This window comes from Cricetulus griseus, chromosome 3 (assembly GCF_003668045.3).
Source record: "Cricetulus griseus strain 17A/GY chromosome 3, alternate assembly CriGri-PICRH-1.0, whole genome shotgun sequence".
Classification (NCBI taxonomy): Eukaryota; Metazoa; Chordata; class Mammalia; order Rodentia; family Cricetidae; genus Cricetulus; species Cricetulus griseus.
In genome coordinates, this window is record NC_048596.1 from 5,639,824 (window position 1) to 5,660,909 (window position 21,086).

General features: G+C 47.1%; 1 protein-coding gene across 44 annotated transcripts in view; it reads right to left on the reverse strand.

The window, feature by feature from the left end:
* Tcf7l2 (transcription factor 7 like 2) overlaps nucleotides 1-21,086 on the reverse strand; it is a 188,354-nt gene that overhangs the window by 109,942 nt on the left and 57,326 nt on the right. For all 44 annotated transcript variants that reach the window (XM_027406954.2, XM_027406959.2, XM_027406953.2 and 41 more), the window contains one exon: nucleotides 2,532-2,633. In XM_027406954.2, the coding sequence (XP_027262755.1) occupies nucleotides 2,532-2,633 (102 nt within the window). The remainder of the gene's footprint in view (nucleotides 1-2,531; nucleotides 2,634-21,086) is intronic.

Below are 21,086 nucleotides of genomic sequence, written 5' to 3' on the forward strand. Positions count from 1 at the left end.
AAGAAATTAGGAAACAATCCATAGAAGGCTATTTTGAAACACGTCTGGTGATGGCCTCTGATGTCAACATTTTGTTTAACAGAATGAAAACACCAAGGGTAAGGAGGGAAGCTGGCCATCCACGACCAAATCTGGACACAAACACAAACCCCTCCGGCCAGTGTGAAGCTGTACAGAAACCCAAATGATGCATGAGCCATAGGGCTGACTCAGACACTGTGCCCACTGTGGTATAGGTGGTTTAGATTGACACAGAGCTCTACACCTAATGAGAAGATAATTAAGCATTTTCCAAAGGTGGTCTCCTTTTGCCCAAACTTAAAGCTTTTTCCCTTCTCCTCAGCTACCAGGGCCCACCTTTCTCCACAAGCTACAATCTCTACCAGACAGCTAGTCCTCAGGAACCTAAGGGCTCAGCAGTTAGCAAACACAATTGTGTGACCACTGCTGCCAGCTATGGCTCCCGTGGACAAAGCTGCCCACCCTGAAGGCAGCATGGATACTCCTGTGACTTCTGTGGGACATGTCTTCCAGAAAACAGTGAGGGGAAAAAAAGGAGCCTCAGTCTCCCCTCTGAGCCCCTTTCCAAGATCCACACTGGGTCTCCAAACACTGTTTTCCCACCATCTACAGACTGTCCATCTCCACACAAGAAAATAAGACCCTGACGACCCCAGCTGTGGCAGCTGTTCTTGTGGTATTTATGCAGGACAAGAGGGGACAATTGTGACAACTCACATTTGCGTGAGGGTCATGCTTAGTGTTGCTATGGCCCATGACCCTTCACCACCACAGCTGTGCAGGCTCTGAACTGTGTTAAGTTTGCAAAGACAGCTACCTTCTCTGTGGGCAAGATGTGGGGAAACTTCCAGGTAGAGCTTGGGGGTGGGGGGAGATAAATCTCAAAGTCTGGGCAGATGTTGGCAATGCACTGGCACAGGAAAATGTGAACCTTGCTCCCATCACTCTAGGACCCGAGAACCGTGTGTTAAGATTTTTTTTAACATGGCATTTGATTTTCCAGAGAAACACGAATCAGCACCCATGCCAGCAACTTCTTCACACCTCACCCCTGTCACTGTCCTGATGGCTGGCCTGTTGCAGTAAACACCAGAGTCGGCCACGAGCACTGCTCTCACCTCTCACAGAAAAGGATCTACTAGAGGGTCCCAAAAGGGTGCAAAGAGCCGGATGCAGTCATTGCTCCAGCCGCTACCTCGGTGTGTGACATTGGGCAATTCGCTTAAGGCATCTCTGGAGCTCACTCAGTTCCTTTCCTGAAACCAGACTGGGCCTAAAATGGTCTAAGGTTATCACCTCCAGCCCTCATCTTGACATCCATTTAATTGTGGGGCTGGAAGAAGGGAGAAACTTCTAGCATCTATCAGCCTTCTTCCTACACCCCTTACTTATACCATGAGAAGTTAAGACATTTCCACCAATCAAGGTTCCAAATGTGGTTTTACAGAAATAAATTATGTTCTGATATACACACATACAACTGAGGCCTAGCTCACTAAATAATATATAATCAATTATACCAAGCTACCAAATCAGGAGATGGCCTGCAATTTGACAATATGCATCTTAAGGTTTTTCTACTTTAAATTATTTTGCAATTTTTAGAGATTCTGAGTAATGTAGAGGCCAAACAGACTAATGGGTAACATTTTGTGATAGCGTAAATAAAAAATGTATGAATTATCTCCTGCTTTGCATAATTCTACCTGTCATGAATTCATTATAAAAATATGTCTTTCATTAATTATTTCAAAAGTCTGAAGTCCAGCTCATGATATAAATATATAGAAAGAAATAGATATTCTAATAAGGCTGAGCTACCTTCTCAGGAGGCTAATTTATAGACTTTCAGAGCCTACGATACTCTAGGAGAGTGCATTAAAAATATATGTTGACACACACTTGATACTGTAGTCTCAGTAAAAACAAATGTTTTCTGTGTGCAGCCCACATACTTTCAAAGCTGTGGGTACACAAATTAAGTTTAATTTGAGCCTATCTATGTTCACTTCTACTCTAGTTTGCAGTCAGCCAGCTCAGATCAAGTTTGCCAATCTTCATGTAAAGTGTTACTTTCTAGCACATATCAAGATAAACAGGGTGGGTGGGAAATTTCAGACCAAGTAATCCCTTTTTTCTCATCCTCCTTTCAACCTTGATTCCCCTAAAAATGCATTTTTTTCTAAACAAGTGCTTCAGTACCATATCTAGTTTCCTCCCGAAACAGGAAGGATGTATCCTATTAACAGACGCCCATGAGTCTAGCTTCTAACCCAAAACACAGAGCACAGAAGGTGAAGGAAGGGCCCGGGAAACTTCCTCGTGACATTTGCTGTGGTACCGTCACGGGGAGAGGAATAGCTTGTCACACAGACCATATCCAAAGCTAGTCTCCAGAGAAACATTTTTAAAGAACTGACAAATACAAGATTTCATCATCAAAAGAAAAAAAGGATAGCATCTACTCTCTGCCCCCATCAAGGGGGTGAGTGTCACTGAGAGACACTTACTACGATGTGGGCAGGCGATGGTGAGCGGGCATCCTTGAGGGCTTGTCGGCTCTGGAGGCTTCCTGCTTGGACATCGAGCAGTGGCCATTTCATTTGAAGATACTGGAAAAAAGGAAACAATTAATTCAGGGAAGGAGAGGATGCAAGCTATCCACCTCAGAAACAAGCATTGTGCATTCTTTACATCAGAAAGTAAAAAAGAAAGAGAGGAAGGAAGGAGGGAAGGAGGGAGAGAAGGAAGGAAGAAAGGAAGGAAGGAAGGAAGGAAAGAAGGAAGGAAGGAAGGAAATTAATATTACTAACAAGCACAGTCTTCTCTTTGCAGCGTACATTATGGGGTGATGATGGTAAAGGGGTTCAGAGAGGAGTTATGGAGGGAATAAGGGGACCAATGGAGGGGAGAGGGATACAGGGGAGAAAAGAGGGAACAAAGACAGAAAGCCAACACACAACTTCAGCCAGAGAAGTCCTAGAAGACCGCCTAGACCAAACCTGAGCTTGCAGCAGCCTTCCCCTTGAAAACACCAACCTCCTTCACTTCTTTATACAACACAGGGCACTCACAGGACACTCACAGAATTCCTCAACGGACCCCAAAGCTCAAGGCACACCCAGGGCACAACGCAATTTTAACAGTCATTTCAAAGGAAAGGTATGATGCTTAAATGTGGGCAGGATTAGCATGAGAGAAAAATAAGAGTGAGTCGATGCACCCTTCCCTGCCTTTCTCTGGAGCAGGAGGTGACACAAAAGTTGCTACTTCCATTGAAATCGACGGAGCAGCTGTGAGACACCAGTTGACCTAACTCCTCCTTCATTCTTACCGACAGGGAAACTGAGGCAGAGCAGTGTGCTGGGGACAGAGATACCCTGAATACCCTAAGGGCTTTCCTGGGTAATCACAGTGTCACCAAGGAAGTTGGGCAGGATGCTTGTGAGGACATCAGTGACAGCCTTTACAATTGTAACCGTCATGTGACTGAGCATATCGGTAATGCTTAGAGGGCATAGGAAGAACAGCCTTCATCATTCCAGAGACTCAAAGACTTGGAGGCAAATACTTTAGCCTACTGAGCCCCTGAATTTTGAGTCAGTGAACATTATGGAAACTTGCTGTGTGCCTGTTCATCTAGCTAACAGTAAGGAAGCACACGGAATGTCTGCCCTTGGGAAACTCATACTTGTGAGGCAGCTAGCACACATACACCCAGGTCGAAGCAGAAGTTTGGCAGCCATGCCCAGGTAATGCCAAGAAAGATGTCAGCATTTCTGGGGGAAAAAAACAAAACAAAACAAAACAAGTAGATGTAGCTAAGTCTTTAAGATCTCTGCAGAAAGAAAAGACAGCAAAGGAATGTCCAGGAAGAGGCTCTGCTCAAACTCCATGTGGTAACCGAGAGGTCAAAGGTGTCTGCAAACAAGTGTGCTCTGCTCAAAGACATGCCTGGGTGGTAAATGAAAACCAAATGTGCTTACACCTAACACGAATGACCGGAGCCCCCAGCTGCCTGCACAGGTACACTATCTGCCTCTCCTGCCCGGATCCACACATGGTGGCTTCATCTTCGGCAGCTTGAGGTTTTTAACCAAGAAGCCCCTGTGGTAAAGATTGCACCTGACACAATCTTCCACCAAATCTGTTTCAACCGACCTCTAGCTGCCATCTATTAACTGAAAGGGTTGCCGTGTCTGTGACAGAAGAATAGGTCTGCCCAAATATTGAAGGACATTATGAGTCCACTGAATCCTAGGAAGACCCTCCCATTCATCCTTACAACCAAGTCACTTCCAAACTGGAGCCAAGACAACCCTAAGTTTAAAACCACTGAAAACAGAATTTCCAAGGTAGCCTCAGCCCTGCCTCCTAGCCAGAAGACTCTGGGAATCTATTTTGCCCTGACTTCTTCCCATTCACACTTGCCACATAACTACAGGGGCTGCATCGGTCAAAACCACTCAATAGAGTCATTTCCTTGAGGCCAACCAAAAATGAACACTGGCCAGCACTGCCTCTCCATCTCCCAAGAACCCACAGACAAAACTGCAAAACTGAACAGACACACCCACACCTCCTGCTATGCTCCAACAGGGGGTGGGGGCTCGATGAGTGGACAGGTTTTCATCTTTGACCATCTGTAAAGCAGATCTGATTGCATCCTGGTGCCAGCTCTATTGAATTAGAACATCTAGGCTTGGTTTAAGGTGACAGACTTGCCGCAAGGAACCCACCCAAGAACTGTCCTGTCACACTCAGAATGCAGTATCAACTCAGAGACTTGTAATTCTCAGTGTACATAAAAGCCTCATTGTGCTCCAGTCTCCATAGGCTACCTGCCCCACATATTTTTATGAGCCTACATTTCAGCGCTCTGAGCCTACAATACACATAATTTTCAATTATGTCAGGGCAGCCCAGGACCGCTGCCTATATAACATTACTGGTCAGAGGAAATGAGAGTCACCCCTGCTGCCCGGGGAGAGCTAACCAAATCCAGATGGTGAAGGACAGCTCCGGCCCTGCCGACTGGTAGGGACTCCTCAATGACAGCCTCAAATGCCCAATTTGGGTGCAACCTGATTCCCCTGAACAGCTAGGCACCCACAAATCCACTCTCACTCCCAGAGCTTAGCCAGCATGCTGGATGACAGGGTTCTCCTGGGAAAGCAAGCATTGTGTGTGTGTGTGGGGGGGGGTATTTTAAAAGAAGTTATTAACTTCTTCCAAAAGTGACGCTGCCCAGTCCCTTCATCTTCCACCCTTGGTCCTGATTAATGGGGAAAATAAATAAATAAAGGGAAGAGGGAAATTAGGTACAATTACAGCCTAAAGGAAAATCTCTTCCTTCCTGGAGACATTAAGCCGTGAGAAATTCTATTCTGCTGAAGGAAGAGGTGAAATGGAGTCCCAGACTCACAGAAGGGTTGAACACCCTTGTTTGCCCAAAAGTTCCGCTGCTTGGGGGAAAAGAAATATCTCCACCATCCTACAAGAAAAACAACACTGGGCTCCCGTTCGCTTCCTCTCGAGCTGCTCCACATGGAAATTAGGAATTGCCTATGGAAACATTAAACTTTTCAACAAAGGGCAATCAAATGGGCCCAGGGAATTCCTGCATTGAAAACTGTTGAAAAGGGGTCTGCTCGGTTTTCGTTTAGTCAAAAATAATAATAATTAATAATAATAACGCCATCTTGGCTTAAGCATTTCATCTTCTGTTTAATAATAATGTTCTGATCTTTCCCCATTAGGCCCTTCTCCAAATCATATTTTATGCTATGGCTCTAGTAGGCGAGGCTAAGCACTGGACCCGTGGGCCAAGACTCACAGTATATATACAATGCCAAGGGTTTGAAAGGAATCAGAGCTCAAAAGCCTGCTGAATTGTCAACAAAAAGGAAGAGCCCTGGAGATGACTCAGCCAGCAATGCGCTCACTAGTCCCATGAACTTCAAAAGCAGGGCACACCTGCAAAATGAGTGCAGGAGAGGACAGGACCCCACCCCTGGTCACATTGGCCAGACAGTCTAACCCCAAGTTTGGTTCAGACCCTGTCTCAAAACAACAACCATGTGGAGAGTGATTGACCACTAATCTCCACATGTATACACACACACAAGCATACAAATGCACACACAGAAGTGTACACACACACACACACACACACAACACACACACACACACACACACACACACAAGCCTCTCCTTCTTCGATTTCCTCCAACAAAAGGAAAAAGGCAAAAGGACCTAGGGAAGGGCTTCTAAATAGAAGCTTTCAGAGCTGCCAGAGCCTCATTGGACCAGCCGGCCAGATCCACACCATCGGAACCTGTTACGTTATAGCTGCTACCAGGACCACATCATTGGTTACTTTATAGCTGCTACCAGGACCACACCATCGTAACCTGTTACTTTATTGCTGCTACTGGGACATTGGTACTTGTTCCTAAACAAACAGAAGGACTCAAAGCACAATGACAATGGTAACAAAGTTGCCGGGAAAATTCACATCCTTAATTAAACACCAGCAAGGCTTCCTGGTACCTCCTTTCATCTACCAGTCCCACAGATGGACAAGCGAGTAGGGATTGCCCCCTACCCTCTTATTTATTCAGGGCAGGGCTTGTCACATAGTTAATATCTCTGGCTCTGTGGTCCATGGCCATGCTTGCCATTGTAACTTGAAACAGCCCCAGGCAAAGCATAGATATGTTACGTTACGCTATATTACTTATGCTGTCATGCTACGACACGTCATGTCATGTTATGGCTGTACACACTCAGATAAACTGTATTTAGAGGACACTGCTATCTGAACTTTCTGTATCTGGGGATACTACACTTCCTTTTTTTTCTTTTTAGACTTATTTTATTTTTTAATTGTATGCCTATGTGTGAGTCTGTGGGTTATGAGCACATGAGTGCAGGCATGGAGGTCAGAGGAGAAGCTCAGGTCCCTGGAATCTTGAGCCACCTGACATGCATGCCAGTTCCCCAGAAGATCTCTCTTGATTTCTTAAATCATTTAAAAATAATAAAACTCAAAAATAAGAAATTAATTCATCAATTAAAACAGTGTGGTCTTCATTTTCGAGCCATTTGAACATAGATACAAGCCAGTAGTGAGCTATGGGTGCACAGTCAGCCATCTCTGGCTTGGAGAGTCTAGAACGGCCGCTTCAAGTTGTCTCTGAATGGATATCGTCCCTGTATAAGTCTAGACATTCAAATATTGTCATGTATGAAAGTATGTTCAGTGGCTCCAAGACTACATTTTAGACTGAAATATCACTTGTGTTTCAAGGATCACAAAAGAACCTGAGCTGGACATGGTGGCTCATACCTTTAGGTGGATCTTGGGAGTCCAAGGCCAGGCTGGTCTACATAGCAAGTTCCAGGACAGCCAGAGATACATAGTGAGACCCTCTATCACAGAACTACCATTCCAAAGAAGTCACTGTCTACTATCCAAGATGGAAGTTCTAGATTCTGTCTGTAAGGTCATCACCTCCCAGGGCCAGTGTGTCATGTGACAACAGATAATCCCCCAGTAGTGCAACAGGTGGACCAGCCACAGAGAAGATCTCAGAGCCTTGAGAGCAACTGTCTACTTCCTTGCTCCAGAACTCTCCCATATGACAAGGCTGGAATGAAGCCCCCATGGTACCTGCTCTGTCCTCCACCAACTGTCATTAGTCATGGACTTACACAACAGACAATGTTCAAAGTGGGTAGGGGGACAGTGAGGAGACGCTGTGTTCAGAGAAAGTGGAGCTTGGGCTTAGGGAGGTGGCTCTGGTTGGCAAAATGCCAACTTTGCAAACACAAGGGCCTGGAGTCACTGCCAGGAGCTTGCATGGCAAGCAGAGCATGATAGCAGGCACTTACAATGCCAGTGTGAGGATAAAGACATTGGAGCCTGAGGCTTGCTGACCAGCCAGTCTAGGCTATTTAGTAAGTTCTAGGCCAAAAAGAGACCCTGCCTAAAAAAAGGGAGATGGTCCTGAAAACAACACCCAAATCCAACCTCTTGCTCCATGAGCACTCCACACAGAAACAGACACTGCACACCCAAAGACAATGAAGGTGTAATTGCCTCTTCCAGAAAACAGAGTTCCACAGTCAGCAGTCAGCTGACAATCAGTAAAAACACAAGTGGGAGCAACGTCTCTTCAACTCAAGCTGATTCTGACTAGGAAAGTGTATTTCTCACGAAATCTAAATAGTGGGATCCATCTTCACAGTGGATCCTTGATGGATTCCCACTGAAAAGATCCCTTAGTTCACTGGTACCAGGAAGTTGGAGAAACATCAGACATGTCCCAAAGGGCGGGTCCCAATGGTCCACCTCGTCCAAAAACATTTAGTTTTCCCTTCAAAGTGTCATGGGTCAGAGCTGACTCCCCATGCCAACAGGCAACACAAGAGGAAGAGTGGTGACTGTGTATCAAACCTTACTAAAGGAAAGGCCACCAGAAGCCACTTAGCACAAGGAAGAAAGTACCAGAAATAAGAAAATGGACTATTGGAGTATCTTCCCAATAGCAATCATCACTGGGCCTCTTCAGGAGGTCAAATTACGAGGAACAACACACACCCACACACTCACACCCACACACTCACACCCACACACAATCCCACATACACACACACACACACACACTCACACCCACACACTCACACCCACACACAATCCCACATACACACACCCAGAAACACACACACACAATCACACCCACACACAATCCCACATACACACACACACACCCACACACAATCCCACATACACACACCCAGAAACACACACACTCACACCCACACACTCACACCCACACACAATCCCACATACACACACCCAGAAACACACACACACAATCACACCCCCCCACACACACACACACCCACACACTCACACCCACACACAATCCCACATACACCCACCCACACACACACACACACACACACACATGCCCAGAAACACACACACACACACACACTCACACGCCCAGAAACACACACATGCAGACTCACACCCACACACTCACACCCACACACAATCCCACATCCACACACCCAGAAACACACACACACACACACACACTCACACACACACACTCACACCCACACACAATCCCACATACACACACCCAGAAACACACACACACAATCACACCCCCCCACACACACACACACCCACACACTCACACCCACACACAATCCCACATACACCCACACACACACACACACACACGCCCAGAAACACACACACACACACACACTCACACGCCCAGAAACACACACATGCAGACTCACACCCACACACTCACACCCACACACAATCCCACATCCACACACCCAGAAACACACACACACACACACAATCCCACATCCACACACACACACACCCACACACTCACACCCACACACAATCCCACATCCACACACACACACCGGTTCTGTCACATCACACACACACACACACACACACAGAGTGAGAGAGAGAGAGAGAGAGAGAGAGAGAGAGAGAGAGAGAGACCTAGCTAACCCTTTCCAGCCCTTCTTCATTTCTTAGAAATGGGAAAGAAAAAAATCCATCCCATCTCCTATGAACAAGGTTTTCTTGTTTTTTGTTTTGTTTTGTTTTGTTTTTCCTGGTAAGCAATAAATCAGAACTTATCCACAATGGTGTGATAAAATTAACTTTGTAGAATGTTCTGTATACAGTTTCCAAAAGTTAACGTTTATCAACTATGCTGATACTGAAAATACTTGGAATGTTCCAGAAATCCCTTCAGAGTCCTGCAGGCTGTCACTGTGAGGCGTGTTGGGCCCATGCTTCCCACAGCTGCAGAAGGGACAGGACAGTGGTTCTCAGCCTTCCTTTGCTGTGACCCTTTAATACAGTTCCTCATTTGTGGTGACCCCAACCATAAAATCATTCCATTGCTACTTGATAACTGTGATTTTGCTGCTGCTATGAATTGCAATGGAAATATCTGATATGTGGCCCCTGAGGAGCCACAGGTTGAAACTACCGGTGTGGGCAATTACAAACTCCAGAGCTGGTTATACTGCAAACAACACACAGTGCTTCCACTTTTAAAGGTCTACTTGCCTATAAAGCGTGACAAGATGCAGAGATCTGAGATTTCCAGTTTGGGATTGAGCATGATGAGGACACACTAGAGCTGCACCAAGGAGAAGAACCCCAGACAGAAGCTGAGCGACCTCTAAAGTTAAACAAGGGCTGGAGCCATGAGAACTGGCAAGAGATGGTAGGGTTTTGGTTGGGCCTTGTCTTTGGCTTTGTTCATTTTTTAATAAAACCCAACACAGAAGTAACTTAAGGACTTTCTCTTAAAAGTACTGTCCCATTTCTCACAGAAAATGACTGAGAGAAAAAGCTATCTGCAGCTGCCAGGGTCCAGCAGCATTAGCCTTCGTTTCCATGAGTCATTCATTTTAAAGATGAAATCCTGTGGCTGGCTTCCATCATGGCAAGAGACGGAACAGAACCCAACAATACCACTCATCACTGAGGTACCTTAGCAGTGACCACCACATCAAGAATAACCCTATGAAATACAGGGGAAGGGGATGTAGACCTGACATTTGAAGGAAACTCAGGCCAATCAAATGGGACCTAGCTTGCTACAAGTCACAAGGCTGGTCACGTGGAAGACAAGTACACAGGGCTTCAGGCCACCAGCTTTCTCTACTCCATCTAGGTTCATCTCCTAAATCTCCTTTGCCTGCCCTACTTTTCTACCAAGTGTCTGTGGCCACCAAGCTCCAACCAGAGAAAAGAGGCATGGATGCTGAGCCAATGTTCCATGTACCCAAATCCCTGATCCAGGTTAGAGGACATGAGCTCTCCCAGGCCCTGGTCTACAGCCTCCAGCAAGGGCCACATTGGTCATTCCCTGAGCACCCAGCTGGCAATTAACGACCTCTTGCCTGCAAGTCCCTGCAGGAACCTTCCATGAACAGGCAGACCAGAGACAGGTCACCTTCAGGCAGAAAACATTTACAATCTCTCGTTTTAAAATCAACCAGTTGTAGCCACCATGATTTTTACTACTTATAAAAAGGCCAAGAACATTCAAGTTAATTGGAATGTCTGACTTACCACCTGTGTCTCCACAATATGCCAAGAGAGACATAGGCCATCTGCAGACAGAAAATAAACCCGGAGACACAGAGAAGCATAGGGAGCAAGCAGGGGTCCTGCCAGGAGCTAAGCAGAATGTTGGATGCCCTGTAACTAAAAGGCACCAAGACTTTTGGTTTTTAGAATACGAAAACCAGATAACTGAAGTGTGGTACAAAATGGAATATTACCTTATGATAAAATCAGACAGCATACTGACACATGCTGTCCCCTGATGGTACGTATCTGGGTGATACATGCTGTCCCCCAGTGGTACCTGGTGCATACGAAGCTATTCTAAAGAAGGCAGACAAGAAAGTTGGGGCACATATGTTATTCCATCTATATAAAACACTCATGAGCTGAGCACAAAGGGGTGGGGAGTACCAGCTAGGGGAGATGGGGGTTCTTTATGAACAATGAAAACCCCCAGAAATGGACCACAAGTGTTTGCAGGATCCTGTGAGTATACTAAAAAACAATCAATTGTGTAGTTTATTTTACTTCTCTCTCTCTCTCTCTCTCTCTCTCTCTCTCTCTCTCTCTCTCTCTGTGTGTGTGTGTGTGTGTGTGTGTGTGTGTGTGTACGCACGCACAGGCACATGTGTGAAGGTACTCACAGGAGCCAGAAGAGGGCACTGGTTCCCTGGAGCTGGAGTTAGATATAGCTGTGTCACAGGTAATAGGACTCAAACTGTTCTTCCAAAAGGGCAATGGTGGCTCTTACTTGCTTAGCCATCTTTCCACCCCTGACTGTGTGCTTTACATGGATACATTTTAAGGTATGGGGATAATATCTCAATTTAAGATGACTATTTGAAGAGAAGGCTCTGAGTTGTTTGATGGCTGTCTGTCATCCACCTGTCATCACCGCCAGGACACACTGGGAACGCCCTCCCCGCTTCATGCCATGCCATATCAAAGGTGGGACAGGGAAAGGGGAAGCTATTTCCAAATGGGACTGTGGTCAGCTGGGTCTCTGGGAGCAGAATCATGAAGGCAAGAGCCACAGGGTACAGTTTACCCTGGATGGAAGATGCTGCTGAGGAGGACTGGAAGAGATGGTTGCTTGCTGAAGGGCTCAAGGCTAAAAGCCTGGAAGAATGGCCAAGTCAACAGACACACATGTCATTCAGATGTGCTCAGCTCCCTCCCCAGGGGATGGGCAGGCAGGACGGCTCTGTGGAGTAGAGCACTGCGACCATGCCTGGGGGTCACCTAGGATCCACACAGCAGAGAGAGACTGACTCCCACCGTTGTCCTCCTCCGATCTACACACACTCACCACAGCAGCAGAGCACCCAGTCAGTCAATCCACGTAAAAATTAGAAAACAAAACAACAACAAAAACAAAAACAAAACAAACAAACAAACAAAAATCCTAAAGAGATAAAGCACCAAAATGAAATAAAAGGAGGAAATTACACAGTGGGGACAGTTAATACTTAGATTTGTTTTTTTCCTCCAACTATTCACGGGACTTAAAACTATAGGTCTCTCATAGAGACAAGTGGCCTGAGAGGCACTGAGTGATGGGGTCTTGCTCTTCTGCGGAGATTTTAGTTTTAATTTTTAAACCATTCAGTTGCTGCTGGGTTTGTTTTTGGCTTTTTTTTTTTAATCAAAACATTTCTTAATTCCTTTCTTGGGGCATTCAAGGCTTAAACTTTTCCGAGTAGAGTCTCTCCCCATCCCTTAGTGGGAGAGTACACTAACTTACTTCAGTCAGCCTGCACAGGGCAACCAGACCCCAGTTTCCAATTCCAGCTGAAATCCCAACCCTAAATGCATTTTCTTTTGCACTTTCTTCTCTTTGTCACATCTGAAAAGGGTCAGTGGCTCCAAGGAGGTCTCCCCTTCCAAGGAGGTCTTCCCCTTCTCTCTACTTTATTGTCAGTCTCTAGCTGTGACAGGCTTGTAGCAAAGACGCTTCCTAACCCTACACCCGGGTAGCCTGGTAGCCTGGGGTCAGCAGCGCCTCTGGTTAATTTTGCACTGGGAAGAAAGAGCCCCAGGTCTGGGTAGAGATGTCTGACCTTCGGCAGGCCCGCGACCCCCCTGCCTGCTCATCTCTGCTGCCTCAGCCAGAGCAGCCTGTCACTCAAGTATCATCTTGCTGTAACAAATTACTCCTAACCCAGGATTACTGCTCTCTCCAAATCCCTCCTAGAGAGCAAGGAAATAAACATTCTCTCCCAGGACTCTGCCCCGGTTGTTCCCCTGGTTGGTAATCCCCAGCTCTGTTTGCTTCTCCAGTGAGCTTCATCTGGGAGGTCCACCAGGTCAGCCAGGCCATCCTGGCCCACTCTGCTCTCAGGCGTAAACTGAATGTCTCAATTGTCCACCAAGCACAGTCAAGGATGAAGGCGAGTTTTCTGTCCCCAGACACCCCTCATGTTGGCTCTCCCTGCCAACACACTCCAATCTGCCTACAGACGGAACTGCACTGATTCCAGTCACCCCAAAGTCCTTCATAGCAGTTGAAATAAGCCCCGACCCAGTTGCTCTGAACAGGCTAACACCCCATGCCTAGAAAGCAGGGCCCCAGGAGTGACAGAGTGACAGAGCATCTGGGGACAGGCTTAAAGGGGTAAAGGAGCAGAGGAAGAGACCAGGCTGCAGTCAGAAATGTCCTTGGGCCCCCAGCCTGGGGCTTCCTTCCCTTCATAAACCAGCGGGAGATATTTCTAGCACAATAAGCTCATTGGGGATAGGAAACACAGTTCTGCTCACTTCCAAGTCGCCTCTGAAACACTGGGAGATTCCGGGCACTTCAGACACGCAGGGTTGTTCAGGATTTTTTAATTGTATACACAGCCGGGCTGTATATGGTGAGGAGCAAAGGGCAGAACAATGGATGTCACAATCAAAGCGGGCAATACGGGGAGATAAGGATCTCAGGAGCTGCTGCAAGGGTGACTTCAAAGAGGGGGCAGCACATGGCTGGCAGCAAGCTCCTTGACACATGATCAACAAGGAACACACACCACATGTCCCCCTGAGAACAAACCCCAGCTGAAGATGCAGAAGAGCTGGCACTAGGGACTTGGTTCATAGGTCCAGCTTCATGTTTTCATGTATGGGCACACCCCCCACACACCCCGGGACAAATAGCCACTTTAGATGAACTGTATGGTTTGAGTTTTTAGAAGAACTTAGCTGGAGAAGGAGCACTGACCATCTGAAGTTAACCCTTAAGTGACCAGTACGTCCTCCAGACAGGCAGACTCAAGACCAACAGCACCAAGATGGGTTCTTCTTCCCTCCTGGTCTTCACTATTTATAGCAAGAGAATTTCCCAGGCATTGGTTTATTTGTGATCCCAACCAGCCATGACCACAGAACCTGGCCCCACATACTTCCAGAACCCATAGGAATCCAGCAGACAAAGACAGAGAGAGGGACTCAGGACAAAGAGGGTGGCCTAAATCTATCCTTTAACCACACAACATGGCCCCTGGGCTCTGTATTCCAGCCAAACCACCGCCACCCCCCACCCCCACACACCCATTCTCTCTCCATCATGAAGTTGACTAACATAAGATTCTAGAGGGAAAAGGCTGAATAAAAATACAAGTTAAAACTTTTCTAGAGTGGGGCTACACCACAGTGGCAGGGGGCTTGCTTAGCCTGCATGAGGCCCTGGGTTCCACCTCCTGCACTGCAAGATAAGGGGGCAGGGAGCACTCCCTAATTCTGTCCTGGGTGACACAGCAGAATGGTGACCCATATGGGCTCAGAGGTATGGGGGCTCAGTGGGAATCTAGGGTGCATGATTGGTACTTCCGGGGCCCTGGGCATGGCTTCACTTCCGCCAGGTTCTGGACCTTTGCCTGTAACACAAAGATAATAGTGGGATGGTAGCAGCCCTCCCCCCCTCACAGGGTGCTGCAAGTCAGGGAAGAGCGGCAACCCATGGGGCATGGGCTAGGTTTACACATAGACTTCCATCACTGGGAGAAAGCATCCGTTTGATAGGCACACACAGAATGTGGCCAGATGCCAGGCGGCCCAGGCTGTGCACCTGAGTATCCAGTTAGCTCTCAATCCAACATTCTTGCCCACATGCAAATGGGCAGATCAGAAATTATTCTTTCAGTTGACCCAAATAGACCTTACCTTCTCTCTTTCTGCTCAGATATGGGCCTGGCCTTGAGAACTCAACACCAATTGTCTAAAGTCCCCGAGTCACCTGAGTAGAGGTAGCCCCACTCAGTTTATGAAGTTTAATGAGGTCCCAGCTGTAGAACTGGCAAGTGCAGCCTGGTGCCTACTGGGATACAAGTGAGTTAGCATCACCCAACCTATAGGACCTCTAGAGCGACCTACTGCAGACACTGGAGCACGGAGAGTGTCACGAGAACACCAGCAGAGGAGTGCTGTCTCAGCAAATTCTCCTGAATGACAATCCATGCAATGCTTTAACACCTGTGTGCCCAGGAACACCCCCAGGAGTCCAGCCCTTGCCACCACAGTATCTCCTTGCTCTTGGGCCACTGAGCCCTCCACATCTTCTGCAACTGGATTAATTGGGCCCGCTGTTAGGAGTAGTAACGAAAACACAAGAATGAGCCCCGGGACTTGCAAACACTCAGAGGCAGGTTCAACCTAAGTCGTCCAACTCCATCCACTCAGCAAAAACACCGATTGAGAATCTAGTCTAACACACGCCAAATGCTGCCATTCAAAAAGTCTGGATTCTTTAGGAAAGGACACTGAAGGTGACCGTCTAAAGGCAGGTAAGCAGAGTTTTCCTTGTCAGTAAAATGAGAACACAAACAAGCAGCCATCTCTCGGGGATCGTGTAAAAATCAAAGGGTTGGCTGGGGCTCTGGTGCCTGGTGAGTGCTCCATAAATGCCAGCTATTATATTATTAGCTCGCTATTATATTTCAATTAATATAATCAGCATCATCTGAAAATCCCTTGAGTCACTGCAAGATGCTAAATCACCTAAGCAGTAACTACCAGACAGATGCAATGCACAGTGCTCCAAGGGGACAAAACACTTCCCTAGGTTAAAAAAAAAATCAAGTATCAAATACAGTCTAGCTACTAGCCTCCAGCTCCTCCGCCCCCACACCACACATTCGCTCATCCACCTGGGCTTCTGATTAAGTGGGATGCAATCTGACTCGTGCCCACACGCTTGCACACGGCAGGTACACAGGGACAGGTGGGCCCATGGGGGCACAAGCCTGCTCACAGACTGGGTTCTGTGACACACTGGGTTCAACAGAGCGGCAGCTGCTCAAGGCCACACAGAAGCCACTCCAGCTCATCAGCCAGGAGAGGTTCTGTAATGTACACAAAGCAGAAGCGGGGAAAGGAAAGAAAGCTCGCAAAAGAACACTGTCACTCTGCTCCCAGGCCATAACTGTCACTCTGCTCCCAGGCCATAACTGTCACTCTGCTCCCAGGCAGTTCCTGGTTTTGTCTCCTTCATCTCTCCTCCAAGATGTCAATATGATTTAAAACCCAAGCTATCAGAAAAAATTGTTTAAAAGAGGGTACACTATTGGGGAACAGAAATTCAAAAAATTATGGGGTACCCTGTCTTGACACCTTAAGGCATAAAAACAAGGGTCAACTATTTAAAATTCAGCATGTAACAGACTGCCAGCCCCTTCGAATCCAAAGCCTGGTGTGGATTTCTTCTGCATTGGCCATGGTTGCCAAGCATGGGGAATGCAAAATCCAGCCAAGGGAGATGAGGAAAAGCCCAGAATGAACCCATGTGGAGATGTAGCTCAAAGTGTGGCTTACAGGGGAAAATCAGAGAAGCTCTAGTGTGACTCTCAGTCACCAGCCAACAACTTCCTAAAAGAATACTTAACCTCCTGAGCCTTGGTTTCCTTTTCTATCCTATGGTAGATAAAACTGTCAATCATCACATGACCAGTGCTCAAGAAACACCAGCTCTCTCAGGACACAGCTGTCATTATTAGGTTGACATTTGCTACATTTGATGAGTTGAGCAATAAGATCTTTTAGTTCCTCTTGCTGTCCAACAGGGCAGTATGTCATCTGAAATTTATTACCTAGGGAGCTGGTTGTGGTGGTGTGTGTCCTATAACCCCAACACTCAGGAGGCTAAAGCAGAAGGGCCTGAAGTTCTGTGAGCCTGGGCTCACATGGAGACTTAGTCAGAAGAAAGTAGGAGGAAAAAGTGAAGACTAGAGTAGAAAGAGGAAGGGAACATAAAGGAAGGGAGGGGAGGGTTGGGTTTATTTTCCAAGAGGCAGAAACCAAAAGAGAAACTGAGCATTAGAAAAAATGCCAAACAGTAAAGCCAAGGATTGGGACATCTGCGGTCTCACTGTAAAGAGTGCCCTGTGATATTCTTCCCATTTTTCCCCTAATGAACAATCCAGAAACAGATGGACGGCAGCTCAACTAGCCCAATGTCTTGGGACTAGCCACAAATGTTCTAAGGACAGATACATGCTCCTCTCACTGGGACCCTGTGAAGGCATGAACCATCTCTTTAAGCCCCACTGAATATTGAGCAAATGTGTCTTCATCCCAGAGCCTGAGGACCAGGTGACCTGGATGGCCAATCCCAGCTCTCACCCAACTTGCTATATGGAGCTAAGCAGATACTCAGTCTCCTCGACCCTCAGTTATCACAAAATAATTTCCCCTCACTAAGTGGCAGCGCCTCGGGGTTCATTCAGTGTGGGTTCCCTTCTCTAAGCTACGTGCCCTCTCCACCAGAAAAGTCTTGGCCAGAAACAGATAAAGATGACAAACCCCAGGAGGGTTGTGGGGAGAGCTAAAAGAGCTGAGGCAACTAAAAACCATGTGGACCACATAATACCCTAAAAGCTCAGACTGTCACTAGTGAGGAACACACCTGTCCCCACAGGCAGCATTAGAATCTGCTGCCATCACCTTGGTGGTAAAGCATGCTCCTTCAGGCAAAGCCTGTCTTGTCCTCCAGCCTGAGGCTGGGATAGGGCCATGGAGAAGGGGGACTTGGAAGTGGAGTATAAAGGGGTGCTGAGTGACAAGCAGACCTCCGGGCAGGAAGGTACCCATGCAGCCTGAAGTAGAGTCACACACACATACAGCGACAGACAGGGAGGTTTTCTGTGGGCTCCAAGATGGCACCTGTGGACTTCTAGTCAGGGGCCTGCCCCTTAGCACAAAGGCCACTGCTTCTGCCTCCCAGCCGTCAATCAGAGGTGTTCTTGGGTCTTAATAGCAGGTGACACCGATGCTAAGGTGAATGACAAGGTGACACATTTACCCTCACTGACCTCATTATCTTCAGGCTCCAACGATTCACTAATGAGAACAACACAGCGTACATACCAACTTCTAAAACACCACCCTCGGGCCACCGCTCCCCCAATATTTTAAGAGCCAACCATCTACTCACCCTGCCCCCCACCATTCCTGTTTTTAAAGAAGGCCAAAGGTGACATTTCTGCATACCACCAGCTCAAAGTTCTACAATAAAGAAACGTATAAGGGGCTCTAGCCTGTCTGTGACAAAATGGAAAGCGGTCTTCCCCAGGTTCTCCACAGTTAAAATGTCAAGTGAATCAGTCTATGGTTTGCTTTTTGTTAAGGAGCAGGTGCCAGACCTGGCTGAAATCCACAGGGAAATTTGTTGGGCTGTCCATGTGACAGTGTCCACACCTGAAAATCAATATAGACAAAGCACTTACCTGTTTACCACTTTAAAAAGAAAAGTGCCACCGTTTGACACTGCCCTCTGGGTGGTAAGATTACAGGGAGTTTTTGCTTCTTTAGTGCTCCTAAGAAGCTATGTTGACACCTAACTGTCCCAGGCACAGTGGCATACCTGTAACCCCAGCACCAGAAGCAAGGGGTCAGGAGCTCAAGGTTAGCCTTGTCTGCTTGAGAAGGGTGTGTGTGATATCTTATTTTCTGAAAATAATTTGTAGAGGACATAAGAAGTAAGGGGGGTTACCAAGAACAATGACATTAAAATTTGGCCCAAAAGCCCAATCGGGTCAATTAAAGTACTTCAGGGGCATCCTATGCTCAAGAGACAAGAGGCTGGCTCAGTAGCCACTCAGGACTACACCTACTTCCACAAACAAGGCCATATCACCAAGGGACAAGCAAGACTGACTGTATCAATGACTGCCTCACCCCAGGCCCCACCAGAACCACACCTCCAAACATGTTAAGAGACCCCTGCAATGTCAACACAGATGTGTTTACTTCAAATGATTCTGTCCACAGTACATGACATTCTTCCTTGTGGAGACTTCAACAAGGGTGACTTGGTAGAGGAGCCAAGTACAAGAATATGCTCTGCAGGGCTGGTCTACCCAAGAAGGTTCCAAGGTCATGAGCCATGTCTCAGCAGCCCTAGAGCCTGCTGGGCTGTGCCTCACTCTTGTGTCTACTGTGGCCCCTGCTCCCTCTTGCACTGTCACGTACATGATGACTGTGTTGGCTTCCCAGTTAGCATTGCTGCCTCCTAGAGCCACACCTTGCTCAAGGACCTTTCTCTAGCAACCAGTAAGCATTTGGTATATAAAAAACAGTCCCTTGGTATACAAGGAACAGTCTACCCCAAAGGAGGCCCTTCTAACAGAAGGGCTCCAAAGAAAACCTGCAGGCGCCGCTCAGGGGTCCTCCACCTATCTTTAAACAAACAGGTTGACAGCCTACAACCTTTACTATTCAATCCAGCATGTTTGAAGCATAACTGTCAAAAAGAGACAACAGAAAACAGGGCAACACACCTGTGAGAGGTAGCTTGGAATTTAGTCACCTCTCCATCTGGAGAAGGCAATCTTCACCAAACACACTTTCTATGTGGCAGACAGTGGTCAAACGCTGTACAGAACTCATATTTTTCCCAACCTCGGATGACATAAATGTACCCATCACCTCCATAGTTGGGTAAGACTCTCGGTGACCCAACACTGGGCCTGCTCGGTCAGCAACGGGCACCTCAGAACAATGTGTTGGCTAACTGAACATCAACTTGCTCAGCTCTCTCCAGCCCTCAAACACACTGGTCTTTGTTTACAAAGAAACACATTCTGAAGACCACATTTTAAGCTCTCCGGTCCTCAGCTTTAATCATCTCTAAAATAAATATAAGCAAAACTCCATTTTCACCACCTCTGTGAAAAGAATGTAACATCTAATCAAAAGGCCCAGCCATGAGATTAGTAAGCAGCATGTTTGCCACTGAGAAATCTGACCAAGGCAAGAATGTTTGGACATCCCATAAATACATTTCTTCCTTGGAAACTACCTACAAGGCACCTGTCCATCAAGGAGGACATTGAACATGGAGAAGAAAGTCTGTGTCCAAGAGAACAGCCTCCCCCTTGCTCCAGTAAAATGGACCAGACGGAAGAGAACCCCGACCCTGGACCCTGGCTGTGTCTCAGCCAGGCTCCAGCCAGAGGGAACTCGGTCCTTGTGAGGATTTCACCTTTTACCTATCTTAGTCACTGTAGAAGTCTCACAAAGAAGACATCACGGGAGAAGTAGGGAACAAGGAATCCAACATCTGATCCACTGCTGAGCTATTCCTGTTTCCTTCAGGGTAGCGGGGGATAATGTCTGTTCATACCACTCTCAGAGTGCCCCTTCACCAAAGCAGCCCAGGCTCTGCCTGGATATCACGCCCCACCAGTGGGGCTCACATCTCTCCCAATTTGGCAGTGTCTTAGGGACAAAACCCAGCTAACCATGAGAATTCATTCAGGATGCTATCTTAGCTTAATAGCAGACAAGTATTTGAGTGCCACTGGTGATTTCACATGCAGAAGGGACAGAGAATGCAAGGTCATGTGTGGGCCGTGGGGTGAGAAAGCACTGCTTCAGAAAACTCTCGCCAGGGACTCTGCACAGTGAGCTAAAACACTGTCAAGTCCTCTTGGCCTCGGAGCCTTGCAGGAGACAG